This window comes from Arabidopsis lyrata (genome assembly GCF_000004255.2).
Source record: "Arabidopsis lyrata subsp. lyrata unplaced genomic scaffold ARALYscaffold_5, whole genome shotgun sequence".
Lineage (NCBI taxonomy): Eukaryota > Viridiplantae > Streptophyta > Magnoliopsida > Brassicales > Brassicaceae > Arabidopsis > Arabidopsis lyrata.
The window spans coordinates 15,175,708-15,189,947 of record NW_003302551.1 but is presented as its reverse complement, the minus strand read 5'-3'; the positions used below and the strand labels follow the sequence as shown (position 1 = coordinate 15,189,947).

Here is a 14,240-nt window from a genome sequence, read left to right as displayed (position 1 = left end):
CATCGTTAAAATCTTTCGGAATACAAATATGTGTTGTATATTCAACAATGGAGCACTACGAGAGGTTTAGGACCGACTTTGTAATATTGTATAATTAAACCTTCATCACAAATATCAATCTATCAATATTTTGGAATCTCCTTTTTAACCACAGGCTCTATTTATCGTCCGTCCATTTATAGTCTATTGTAGCATTTTCTATTTCAATTAACCATGCACGAGCAACAATATAAAAATGCGTGCCCACTTGTTATAATGTATTTGAATAGATCTTATACAAACAAATGTCCTCTATTTGCATGTGCAAATGGAGAATTCAATAAGTACTAAGAAAGCATTTTTTGGTATTCCATGTCAAAGTAGCTGTTACTTTAATGTTCGACATACCAATGTCAATCGAATTCTATCTCACCTTGTCAAAAAAATTATCATCAATTTATCATCTCCTTCCATTTTTAATGAGATTAACATTCATATATGTAAAAAAATTATCATCTCCATTAGTATATATGATGTTTCAAAAAACCAGTAACTAATAAATATCTCAGAAACGTTTCATTTCGCCGAAAAGAATAAAAATTTGTTACTAAATGTATTCGAACGTTATTTCATTTTAGAACAAAAACCTTCAGAAAATTTAAAACGGTGTTGAATATGAATACTTTGTAGTCTAATCAATATTCTTAAATTAATAGATATATAGACGGTCCAAAATCAACCAGTGTGGCCATTGTCTAGACATTTTTAATTCAATAAACAGCAACATAAGCAATCTCATGGCACTATAAATACAATCTCTTTGGGGCATTCTTACTCCAAATTTCAGCACACATATATACAAACTCCTAAACCTTACTTCTAAATCCACACAAATAAACAACGACATGAAACTACTCTCTATCACAGTGATGACTATCGTCATCTCGATGGTATTTGACCAAACACCAATCACCACCGAAGCAAGAAGATTGAGGAATACAAACGACCAAGATCATTTCAAAGCTGGATCTACAGATGATTTCGCGCCTACTTCTCCAGGAAACAGTCCTGGCGTGGGACACAGAAAAGGTAAGGTGAATGTAGAAGGGTTTCAAGATGACTTCAAGCCCACGGAAGGAAGAAAGTTGCTGAAAACTAACGGTCAAGATCATTTCAAAACCGGATCAACAGACGATTTCGCACCCACTTCTCCAGGACACAGTCCCGGGGTGGGACATAGGAAAGACACTGCCAATGTTGAAAGGTTTCAACAAACAAACGGTCAAAATCATTTCAAAACCGGATCTACGGACGAATTTGCACCGACTTCTCCGGGAAACAGTCCTGGGATAGGTCACAAGAAAGGGAATGCAAATGTTAAAGGGTTTAAGGATGACTTCGCACCCACGGAAGAAATACGATTGAAGAAAATGAACGGTAAAGATCATTTCAAATCCGGATCTACCGATGATTTCGCACCTACTACTCCAGGAAACAGTCCCGGGATGGGCCATAAGAAAGGAGATGACTTCAAACCCACGACACCAGGACATAGCCCCGGGGTTGGTCATGCTGTCAATAACAATGAACCTAAAGCTTAAAAAAGGTTTAATAGTTTATAGCTACATTTAATACATTATTTTACGATATGTATTTTGTAAATTAGAGTGTAATAGATTACATACCCATTGGTACTATTTTATAATGGATTCATAATTCTAGATCATGAATAAAATTAGGGATACAAATTGTTTTTGTGTTAACATCTGAAACTCTTTGTATTGTATGAGCTTGTTTATTGATATATATTTGTTAATTATGATTTTTAATACTTATTCTATCGTCCATAGTGTCCATATGGACTAATCATGAGCTTCTTAATATTTGCTACCTTCCATGAGATAAATTAAAGCACGTAAATATCTCAAATCTCTCAACAAACTGTATTAGCTACATACGGAAAATAAACAGATACAAATGATCAAATCATATACAGACAAATAAACCGAAATCAAACCCCACAAAATCGATCGAATGTTCTTACATGTAACCAGTTTGAAATTTGCTTAAATGTTGATTAACACCAACCGTAATAATGTCTATAACGTTTAGCCGAACGGTGTGGATACAGGTGCGGGTCCAGCGAGTGCATCAGACCGTTTGATGCTTCCCATACCGCATATGATACAACCGGGCGATGAAAGAGCAGCAAACTTTGCGCCACAGAGATCACAAACATCGTATCCAATAGTCGATAATCTGCTGAGCGTAGCTGAGCATAACTGAGAAGGATCTTCAAGCGGGTCGATGGATTTGTTCGATGTGCCTCTCTGGACACAAAGATCGACTAGTCCTCTTAATTCCTCTTGCCTGCTCGCTGGTGCCTTTGATAAAAGAAGTTCCAGCATCTGCTTTGAGTAGCCATAGTTTTGAACTTCCATATTTCTTTTGATTGCAGTGCGTATGCAGTTTATGCGGTGCTTTGCTAGTAGTGGCAGTGAAGCTAGATGCCTTGAAAGTCTTGCCATTTCGTCTTTTGCGCTTAATGCACTTGCACCTTGGACTCTTTGTAGCCTCAAGATTTCCTGCAAATGGGAGAGACGAGAAAAAAGCATTGATAAGATGGTCTCGTTCGTTTGAGCAGAATCTAAACTCATTACAGGGGAGATAGATGAGAGTTAGTTACCCGAAGGAGAGTTACAGCTATCTTGTACTGAGCACAGATTGTGGCTTGAGCTTTGATATCTGCTCCACGTGATTGATCCTTAGCCAGAGCCAAGAATGCTTCGTCGAAGCAAGAAAGTGCATCTGGAAGCTGGTTTTGTTCAAGATGTGCAAGTCCAGTCTTGAAACAAACAGGAGCTGCAGCTCCACGTGGAACCTGAGGAGAAAAGCAATAATAAGATTTATGCACTTTTCCGTGTTGGATTTGATCTTTGTATGTAATTAGAAACATCAGAAAGTTTAATTAGTGAATTCCAAAATCAAATTCACATTTACCTGTCCAGGACGAACTGATGCAGGAGGCGATTGAGGTTGTCCGGGAGGCTTTCCAGAATCACCAGTATTTGGAACTCCAAGAACGCTAAGATCAAGAGGCTGTGTAGAAACGGGAACCTGGGATGGACCCAGGGTCTGACCAGGATACTGTTGAGGAACACCGCCGTCAGGAAGTCCAACAGTCTGAAATGGAGCACCAGGTTGTTGACTTGTCTGTTGAGGAATGCCACCATCGGGAAGACCAATATCAGGCAGAGTAGTATTATTTGCTTGATTTGGAACACCCTGTGCAGCTATTGCAGCTTGGTCCATTTTCGAAAGATAAGTGCCAGGAGGAGGCAATGTCTTGGCAACCTCAACAGATGGGATTGTGTTTTGGAAAAAGTCTTCCGGTATTGGCGCAGCTACACCAGGTGGAGCTGGTTGAGAAACTGGTTGAGGTTGCTGTGTCCATGAGCCCATCGCAAAAGGATCAACAGGAGCAGATGCAGAACCGGGAGCAGTTGTAGTTGCAGCAGTTGAGGAAGAAGGCTGGCTTAACATCTGACCCAAATCCTGGGATCCAGTATTAATTGATTTTGTTCTACTCATCGTTAAGCCTAGCCCATCTCCGAGTTTAAACGTTTTAGCAGCTTCTTTAAGCTTATTGACGTCCACAGTGGTAGATGTTGGCTTTTCTCGTATTCTAATCTGCAGCTTCTTAGGTTTTGTTACACCTTCCTCGTCACTGCTGCTGCCATCACCAGCAGCACCATACATTGTTTTCTTGAATTCCTCAGCAGCCTTTGCCTGTTCATCAGCTACGTTTTGTTTTCCAAGGGATTCCAGACCCATCAACGAACTGGATTCACCAGCAGGAAGTGCCAAAGGTTTATCCGATACAGGTTTACCCAACAGACTAAGCCCTCCAGGTTTAGAAACTAAGCTGTCTTCTTTAATTTCCACCACATTAACTCTGCCTTTGACACAGCCCAAGTAAACACCAATATGATCAGCTACTATTGAGGGGATTGTTCCATCTTCATTCTTCATGTATGGCATTACTTCCCCAGCAAGCTCCCACTTAGGTATGCTCTTCATGTCGGTTGGAGTCTTGATTTCCCAGTTGCCACCACCCCATTCTGGTCCTTTTGGAACCATACTCTCAGCTGCAAAATTAGCAAAAATTCCCTGGGTCCATCCTGTAGACCGTACTCGTAGAATCCTTTCACAATATCGTCTCAACTCGGGATCTCCGCTTTCTTCTTCCAATTTCTGGGCAAGACGACGCATAGCACTAGGGTTGAGGTGGCATATAAAAAGATCTAGCATGCTCTCATAGTCGCCTATTACTTCAAAAGTTTCCTTTGCGCTATCAAATTGACCATATCTACAGTAGAAAGTAGTTAGATGACTGAACCTTGCCAAAAACATTTCCATAAGAAACTAGCATAGAGAGGCAATTTAGGTACAAGGATCTAGAAGTGTTATATCCAAGCTCCAACTAACTGTAGATGGTGACTGGGGAGGCAGTAAAAAATACTTGAGATTTAACTTTTCAAGGTCCAGTTCAAGATGCGCTAAACTCCCACATTTATTAGTTCACCAGAAAATGAGGTTGAATAGGCCGTCCAACAGTAACTAACTATATTTTTAGATTTTTAGATGCTACATATGTCCTGCAAAGAAAGTTTACTTACTTGATACAAGCATATCCAAGCTGCCGGAACCTCTGGAACAAAAGAGAAGTTGGAGGACATTTTGGATAGTCTCTAGAACGCAAGAACTCGTCCTTTAAAACCGACAATGCCGTGGAGAATCGAAGAGCCTTTATTGCATATGCACAACGTAATACCTAATTTTTTCGAAACCGTTTAGTAAGAGAACACATCTTCTGGGGGAGAGTTCTGGTCATTAGATCTACTGAACTCAACTCACCTGGTTGAATTGAGGGCCCGCTTGAGCTAATGATACGGCAAGATCTCCACATACTGGAGCGCTTCTAGCAAGAATATCAAGAGATCTTGGAGTAATTCGCAAGCTATCAAACCTGCAGCCAATATATCAAAAAATAAAGAAGCTAATATAATTAGCATGGAAATGGAGTCAATAAAGATAGCTAGGAAAAGAGACAAAGAAACTCATTGATGTATCATGCACACATATTCCAAAGATTCAACATTAAATATGTAACAAATTTCGAACATGAAAGAGAAGAAAAAAGGACAGGGGGTAACCTTGTTGTTATTTGATACAATATTTCAGAAAGGTCCACTTTCTGTTCAAATGTTTGTTGCATTGTAGAAAATCCGATTAAAAGCGGTTCAAGTAGCCCAACAAGACAGCTCTTGATTTCGATCCCCTTTTTCTGCTTCGGACTTATATCAGTGGGATTAGCAAGCAATAGGCGGTCATTCAAGGCACCAACTAAGGCTGCGTTGAAGAGAATAAATTTAAGAGAATGAATACAGTAAAATCACCTTAAGCATATAGAGAACCGAGATCTGCTTACCTGCGTACGGTGTACTTATAGAAAGAATGGTCCTCACTTTCCCATCCCAGCCAAGCAAACATACAGCAGTTGTTGTAGAAAAGAGTAAGGCAGGTCCAACCCATAGAAGGGATCTAAAGTTCACATAAGTTAAGGTTTTTCAAAAATCAATGAGCATACATCTAAATAGTGTTAACATATAATGCACATGATTGAAAGGGGAAAAAGATAGTTTAATCAGGATATTGATGGTAGTCCTCTATCATATTTTGTCGAACTGCTTGCCAATATATCAAAATCTGCAGACACCATCAGCACCCTTTGGGTTGTTAATATCCCTGCGACATATCCCCGGGGTGTTTCTTGCCATTGAACCTGTTCATTTTGCGACAACAATTAGTTCTATATACAATTTGGGGAAAAAACTAATTTGGAGATCTGAAACACATTCTAAGAATCTCTACATATACCAAAGTTGATTGACCAAAATTTCAGGAACAATTATATCAATGACCCTAGTCGAATCAACCAATTTTTTGACAGCAATAGAAAAGCTAACATCAACATGATGAGTCATTTTCTTGTCATTGTTTTCTGAACGAGATCAAGTTACTTTAAGAGAGCTGGCCAGATGTAAACCACATTAAAGGGTACGGAATAAAACGACTGCATTTACAGGGCTGGCCATAGAAACAGAAACTAAATATCAAAAGCAATCAGCAGGACATTCATGTTTTGTAGGGAATTTCATACCTGCAGAGCTATTTCGTGCTTCTTCAACTTTATTGACTTTCGTCCCTCACCTTGTGTTGAAATATAATGACCATCTGAAGCTGAGAGACGGTAGCCTTGAAACAACTTTGCCAGCCCAATTTGGGTTCCATTACAAGCAAACATCAGAGTGGACTCTGTAATTTAAAGAGGCATCAGTTAGCAATGGCATGCTCCCATTGATAAGTAATTTTCAAGAATGAGAATATCTGATGCAACATCACCTATCGGTGTGGAAAAAACACGATCGACTTCTGTCTCAAACATGAATTGTTGTGGACCCTGAATTCCCGAGGCATCTGCCTCTTTGTTTTGGTTCTCTTCAGATAACAAATTCTTCTCATTCTCTTCCATTGTGGTATATTTTGGGAGGATATACATAGAAAGTCCTGTCTTATCCTCGTCAAGAATTGCAAATTGATCGTCATTTGGGCCGATAAAGGCAGCATCGCAACCTGCATAGCAAAAAGTATAGCTTTGAGGTTAGTCCTCTCTTGTTCGTTTACGCTTTCGGAAACACAGGAAAACAAAAAGGATGAACGCCTTAAATAATTCTAAGCTTGCATCCCTTTCAAGTTAAAAGATCATTTGTTGAAACCTTCAGATTCCTTGAGTGCTAGTCCCTAGAGTAAACAGCAGTAGACCCTAGCATCAGTCTCCCAGCAGAAAGAGCACCTACTGTTTTATAGCATACATTGTACCCCTGGTATATCTAAATGATTGGATGCAGTATGATACCATTTAATGTTCTCTAAAAAGTAGCAAGGAAATCCAATGATTAGACAAACCTTTAGCAGTGCTTCCTTTGCTATTAGGCAGCTGAGAACCTGTATTTTCCCAGTAAAGAACAACTTCATTCGTAGCACCACTAAACTCAAAGACAACCAGAAAGAGGTGCCTTTTACGACTGTAAACAATGTGTTTCGAATGATATTCTACATTTCCGGGAATCTGAAACGAAAAAGTACTGTAAGTAAAAGGAAACCAATAAATAAAACGAAATCACATGATATCAGATAATACCGATGTGTACAGCTTCTTGTAGATGTTGTCCGTTCCAGAACAGAGATTGTGTGCCATGAGGTTAAGGCCCTCGATATAAAAGGCTCTCACAGGATAGTGAAGAACTCTATTTGGCTTATTGAAGAAATTCAGCTCCAAATGAAATGGCTGTCAAATAACCCAATCAGTCAGGCATAAATCAGATACTACAGAAAAGAAGCTCTAAACAACAGTTACATGCCTGGCAAACAGGAATGTCTTTAAGTTGATCCTTTGCATCTACGACGGTAATAAGGGGTAACCTTGATATTGGAGCAGTTTTAGCATGGCCCTCCATAAAATGCTGTACGGATTAAGTCATGGACTTAGCTCAAAACAGTTCCAAAAAATAAAAAAAAACATAATGTCTAAGCAAGAGGGTAAAACAGTCATACACTATACAGGAACGCCTTCCGTGCAATATCTGAAATTGTTAGCTGACTTTGGCTGCAGAAAAGTAATAGAGTGAACTATGAAGCCGATGAAATATAAAAAACTTGAGTCATTTGGTACGGAATTCAGGGCATATTCACTGCACATGATAGTCATTTATTTTTGCGAAACTTCTAACACTGATTGCATGAGGAATATCCACTTACCCCTTGTGATGATGCTCCTGTAGCAGAGCTTGGAGTTGATGCTCAGCTAAAATTCCAGAAGAACCCATCGATGAAAGCTTTTCCTTTAGAACAGAAGCTGTTAATCACCTCAAGTGTTAGAAAGCAGGATATTGATACTGAACAACTCTGGTCGAACCCACAAACCTTGTTATTAACAGAGGATTGGCGACTCTCAAGAGACAGTTCCATACAGGTTAAGAAGAGTATCAATTGTTATGTTCAAATAAAATTCGTGTTCAAGATTCACCTGAAGATCCCCTAGCACTTTGCAGAACTGCAAAGAGCTGCTTCCTTCCTTCCCTAGTCTGAGCTGCTCGATTTTGAGTGTTCTCATTACCCGCCATGTTCTGTATAAAAAGCCAAGTATGTCAAAGACAGAAGCTACACTTCTACCTAAGCGAGGAATGCCAGTAGGAAGTATTCTTAACTGCAAAAATCAAAGCTGCTAAGTTCAGCTTTGGGTGAACTTCTAAAGTTTTGATTCGCGGTAAAGGGTAAACAGCTTCCCCACCCTGTTGAGAGAGAATTCTAGGAACGTCTATTGATTCCATAGCTGCAAAAAAAAGGATAGTGCTACAATGCGTAATCAAAGTTTTCAAACCAAATCATGGGAATTATTCCTGAATCGGGGAGTAAAAGACATTTCCTCCTTAAGAGACATCAGGCTTACCAGCAGGCTCAAAAAAGTTTGTTTGTGTCGAAGGCCTGTTGGGATTGATTATTACCCGTGTCTTCCACACTTGAAGAGATCCATCCTTGGACACAGTGACAAGTACACGCAACATAGAAAGCCAAGAAATTGAAGTGATGGGTTGCGAACCCACTTGCGTTCTGCAGTTGTTCCAAAATATAACAAACAGGAATGAATTATTACGAGCAAAAAATGGGCAGCAATTTCATGCCAGCTGACCGAAATCTGAAAGCAACGAAATTGACTTACATTCCAATCATATTAGGTCTTTCAGTTGAAACATCCCACGCTAAAAGTGTACCCCTCCTATCTCCAACAAAAATCCATTCTAGTGTTGGGTGAAAAGCAAACGAACTTGCGCCGATAAGTTTAATAGTATTATCAACTGCGAGGATAACAAAGAACTGCTTTAAGTGGTAGTTATTGCTCAGGATACCACAAGTGAGAAGAATAAAGAAAATGAGACATGTGAGATCCTCCTATACTCACGCTGTAGTGTATAATGAACAGCATAAGTATGAATGTTATAAGCTCTTATCAACCCCTCTGCATATGCTACATACTGAAAAGACAACATTGAACAAGAAGTTACTCGTGTGTACAACAAAATCAGATTCCACTCACTAAGATGAAAATGCAAGGATGTTTTATCATACCAGGACAGGGAGTCGGGGATGACAAGCAATATTCACAATCGGTTTCTTCAGGTCTGTCTTAATTTTTGTCGGAGCTCTTCCACCTTCAACAGTTCCAACAACTACAGCAAAAAGAAATTATAGGCAATCAGAAAAACAAATACACAAAAATCTGCTAATAGGAGAACTCAGGAACCGAAAACCCAACCTGTCACACTCATTCTTTTTGGGAATCCGAAAAACACAACAGGTTGGAGTGGCGTCACAGCAAGATGAACTTCAGTATCTGAGGAAATGTGCTCACTCCTCTTCTCCGGTGAGTGCAATACACAAGTCTGCTCCGTTTCAAAATCACAAGACCTAATTGTACAATCCTAAACAATTCCAAACACAAACCAGTTAAAACGCTAAGAACCGAGCTAAAACTACTATTCCAAGTTGAAAACAATATCTCTAAAATATCATTTGAGGAAATTGACCTCAAGAATAGCAACAACAGCATTGCTGCTAGTAGGACTATACAACATTCTAACAGCTGGAGATCCAATGTCAATCGAAGCGATCTTACACCCCGTTAATGCATCGAATTCTGCAAACCAAATAGGTCTCAACATCAAACAATCACAACTATGAAGAAACCAAGAATCTTAATAATTTGCTGAGATTTAATCACCCATGATGTGAGAGCCAACGGCAACAGCGATTACGGCTTGAGAAGGATGAAACGCCGCCGTATGAGGTTGTAGTGGCTTGCTCACACCGCGACCTACATGACGCAGATCCAGATGCTGCACCGTTGCCCACTCCATAACTCCTGAAAGACAAAATCCGGTTGATCATTGTCGCAATTACGATTCAGATCGATTAAGAGAACGAGAGAAGCTGATAACGATATTACTGATCTGATCTTTGAAAAATAAATTTTCAAAAAAATGGAAAATTCGACGATAGCTTCACAGTGTTCGTTTGCTTTTACCTGCTCTTAGATCCCTGTGAGATTACGAGTTCATCAATTTGCTTCAAATCCGATGCTGAGGATATGAAGATACACGAAGGTTTTGGGAAACAGAGTGAGATCGAACGGGAATATCAGAAAAATCAACAGAGGAGGAAGAAGAAGATCGAACAAAAAAATGTCAAATATGTGGGTCGGGTTGTCCGGATCTCTCTTTCCGGGTCGGGTCTTTGGAGAGTTCCTTTATGCTCCATTGCCTCACTGTCTAATTCTTAAGCGACGCCGTTTTTATGGGCTTAAATTTTTTTAATTAGCGGGCCTAAATGGGCTTTAAGAGGTCTTTCAAAGAAGTAGACAAATCTGCATCTGATAATTGAAATATGGTACATATTAATTTTTGTTTTTCGGTTCTCGTTAAGAATATTCTTTTCGAGTTTTCAAGAGATAATTTTTACAACAGATTAAATTTTGAGGAGATAATAATTACAAGATATGGAATTTTATGTTCGTTATCATAATTTTTGTTTGTAAAAGATCTTTGTTATATTTTTAACCTTTAAAAAAAAAAATTAAATCCTTCTATATATATATATATAAACCGATTTAGTCTCACACTCGCAAATCTTCCTTGATTTCCCTTAACGATGAAAAACTCCATGGTGCTTGTAGCGGCAGCTTTTCTTTGCCTTGCCGCTTTTCCGACCACAACCGTCGGAAAATATTGGCCAAAAATCGAAGGATGGCCAAATCCGTCTGAAATCTCTAGAAACGAACTGATGTTTTTGAACACTGGCCATAGTTTCAGCTATGGAGATTCCAAAGTCTGGAAATGTACTTATAGCAACGGATCTGCTCCAGCCATCTCCATTTCTCCATCAACGCCCTTTCCGTCGACTCCATCAAAACCGTCTCCTCCTCCTCCAGCTTCCAAAAAGTCTCCGCCGCCACCAACGCCCAAGAAGTCTCCATCTCCGCCTTCAACACCGTCTCTTCCACCTCCAACGCCCAAGAAGTCTCCATCTCCGCCTCCAACGCCCAAGAAGTCTCCATCTCCTCCAACACCGTCGTCTCTTCCTCCGCCAACGCCCAAGAAGTCTCCATCTACACCTTCAACACCATCTCTTCCACCTCCAACACCCAAGAAGTCTCCATCTCTGCCACCAAGTGATGATCACTCATCATCTCCAATAAATCCACCTCCGGAGCATCGCCATCATCATCATCAACAGAATCCATGGGAACACATGGAGAGCTGTATGAGAAACATGGGACCTGTTGGGATGTGTCGGATGCAGATGGAGGTCAGTTTCTACACGAGGTTGTTTAGTGTTAGTGACTATTGTTGCAACCTTGTTGTCAACATGGAAAGTGAATGTGACGACGTCGCTTGGGGATTCTTCAACGATCCTTTCTTTGTTCCTCTTGTTCGTTACACTTGCCATGTCACCTGCTAGTTTCTCTTCTTTCTTTGGTTTTTTTATATTTGTTTTCTTGTTTTGGTTCGTTTAGTATTTGTTTTATGATCATATCTAATGAACGGATCTTTTGTTCAGTAGAATCAATGAATAATTATCTATTTCTTCTCTTTGTTGCTTGGCTTATGTTTGCAAACTAGATGTTAACCCGCGGTACACCGCGGGCCTATATTTTTACTAAATAAAAAAATTAAAATTTTTAAGATAATCTATAGATATATAGTATACCGCATAACGATATTTTACAACTAAAAATCAAAATTTTAAGTTATATTTGTTTTGTTTAGTGTGTAAGATTGTATAATTATAGTTTGATTATTAATTCTAGGATTTTATCCGTAGTATACCATCCCGTATTAATATTTATCCAAATCCCTCCCACCATATAATCTCATCCCGTGAAATTAAACATCATTTTGTAATTTTCTTTTTAATAATAATTTTATTAAAACATTTCCTAAAGTATTATTTGGCTTTTATATGACTAAATATTTATACGAATAAGATACATGTTATTAAATTACTATCCCAAAGTTTAAAACTAAGTAAGTTTTATTAGTGGGATAAAATTTATACTCATTACTTATATAATTTATTATTTAATCTGAATATAATAAAGTTTTCTTTATTATATAATTGTTTGATAATGCTATATAGTGTTATATATGTGTGTTATAAATGTGTTAAAATAAACCAAAAAGACAAAATTTCGAAAGACAAATTAAATTACTCTAATTGTATAAAAAATAGTCAAATAATGTCTCATGCTTTACCTAAGAAAACAGAAAAAAAAAAAAAAAAAACTCGAAAAAAGAAAACTAATTTATGTTAAAGACGTGTAATTATGTATTGGGCCTTAATTAGGCTTCACTTGTCTTTTCTGTATTTTACCCTTTGGACTTTTAATTGAAAAATCTATGAAAAAACAGAAAATGTTGCATTATAAAATAAAATAAAAATCTCTTTTGAGAACCTTCTTGTCTTCTTCAACCGTTCTTATACGTTTCTGATTTTGGAGTTTTTATGTAATCAAGCTACTTTCACACCCAAGAAATGTAAGCTCAATATGATTATTATTGGTTTGAATACAATAAAAAAGCAAACATGAATTTTGTCAAATCAAGTATAATATATGAAAACAAATGGATGATACCTTGTTCACTGTGTCTATTGCTTTTAGTAAAATGGTGCATTCACTTAATGCACCTTAGGCTAAGCTCTACTAAATAGTCAAACATAAGATCATTAGCCAAAGTGAAAGTGAAAATATAATAAACGTATATAAAACAAAACATATAAATTTTTTGAGTCAGAAATTTTAATAAAGTACTCCAGCAATGGCTTTAGCTGAAGAATCTGCCTATACAAATCAGCAGCTCTACTAAATAGTCACATATAAGGTCGTTAGCAAATTGAAAGAATAATAAACGTACGTATAACACAACCAGAGTTAGTCAAATGAGTAATTGCCTGTTTTTGATACAAATTGGTGTCTCTATGTTGGTCTTCATCTTTTGCAGATATTTTATACTCTTAATGGCTACAGTCTCAAATATAAAAAGAGAAAAAGATGTCAAATATACTTCTTTTGTATAGCTTAGATATACACTTTGAAACATAAATAGTTTTTCAACTCACAAAATCTGACATTCCAAATCTGTAAGTGGAAAATCCATATTATATAGAAATTAACTTGTTACCAAAGCATCTAGCATTGAGAGTAGTCGTAACTCATCACCAACATGATCGACCACAAAGAATCTGCACACGAACAAAAAAAAAGTTAATAATATCCAAAGACTCTAGCGATATATATGAACAAAAGAATTGATGAATATAAAAAAAGAATTGTATCTTTTTCCTCAAATTTCATAAAATGATTGACGTAGAAAATTCAAAATAGATTTATTTCTAAACGTATAAACAAAAATTCAAAGTTTAATCGAATCCAATTTCAAGAAATTAAATCAAACAACACATTAAGATTAGAAATTGGAAAGTTAAAGAATGCAACTGGTGTTTTGTGTGTTCAGAAGTAGTAGAAACAATCAAGTATTTATAGAGTTATGATAGGTTAGTAGGGTTTTGTGTTAGAGAATATCCAAAATCTTGATTAGTAAGGCGTTGATATATTCGAAAATCTTTAAATTATCACAAATCTAGAATATGCTACATATATTCCTAACCATTTTAGGATAATATCTTTAAATATCGTTTATCATGAGAAAATTTCCTAAATCTTTTAGGTGGATTGAATACGGAATTAATATAGTTCATTTTATTTAGGCAAGAAATGTGAATTGCAATTATTATATACGGTTAAAATCTGCATATTTATTCAGAGCATTAATATGAAAGATTTTTGCAATTAAAATAGGCTATTTATTAGGAGTATTAATATCAAAGATTTTCCTTTAAATTCATATTCTCGTAATAGTGCATTAATGTTTTACAATCTATTATAGGAATATAATTTTGATAAACCGTTCAAATAAAGAAAGGATCCAAATCTAATTATTTCGAAATATATATAGAGTAATTAGTTTCTTTAAAATCGAGATTTAAGCAATATTTTAGGAACAATAGTTGAGATAAAGTATGTT

General features: G+C 37.3%; 3 protein-coding genes across 3 annotated transcripts; 2 read left to right on the top strand and 1 right to left on the bottom strand.

The window, feature by feature from the left end:
• Positions 1-826: 826 nt before the first annotated feature.
• LOC9312107 lies at positions 827-1,811 on the top strand. Its single transcript, XM_002877708.2, has one exon. It carries the CDS (start codon positions 885-887, stop codon positions 1,578-1,580), a length of 696 nt encoding a protein of 231 aa, XP_002877754.2. The 5' UTR covers positions 827-884; the 3' UTR covers positions 1,581-1,811.
• A 65-nt stretch (positions 1,812-1,876) lies between these two features.
• Positions 1,877-10,423, bottom strand: LOC9313822. Its single transcript, XM_021024109.1, has 25 exons — positions 10,184-10,423; positions 9,881-10,021; positions 9,687-9,796; positions 9,416-9,581; positions 9,229-9,329; positions 9,062-9,134; positions 8,822-8,957; positions 8,552-8,712; positions 8,310-8,434; positions 8,129-8,228; positions 7,861-7,957; positions 7,657-7,708; positions 7,464-7,565; positions 7,244-7,390; positions 7,009-7,171; positions 6,445-6,675; positions 6,203-6,357; positions 5,696-5,824; positions 5,471-5,588; positions 5,196-5,391; positions 4,897-5,008; positions 4,659-4,813; positions 2,980-4,348; positions 2,666-2,860; positions 1,877-2,564 (listed from the first exon to the last, which is right to left on the bottom strand). Exons 2-25 carry the CDS (start codon positions 10,014-10,016, stop codon positions 2,088-2,090), a joined length of 4,806 nt encoding a protein of 1,601 aa, XP_020879768.1. The 5' UTR covers positions 10,017-10,021; positions 10,184-10,423; the 3' UTR covers positions 1,877-2,087.
• Positions 10,424-10,735: 312 nt separating this feature from the next.
• Positions 10,736-11,747, top strand: LOC9313821 (leucine-rich repeat extensin-like protein 1). Its single transcript, XM_021024110.1, has one exon. It carries the CDS (start codon positions 10,807-10,809, stop codon positions 11,614-11,616), a length of 810 nt encoding a protein of 269 aa, XP_020879769.1. The 5' UTR covers positions 10,736-10,806; the 3' UTR covers positions 11,617-11,747.
• The last annotated feature ends 2,493 nt before the right edge of the window (positions 11,748-14,240 follow it).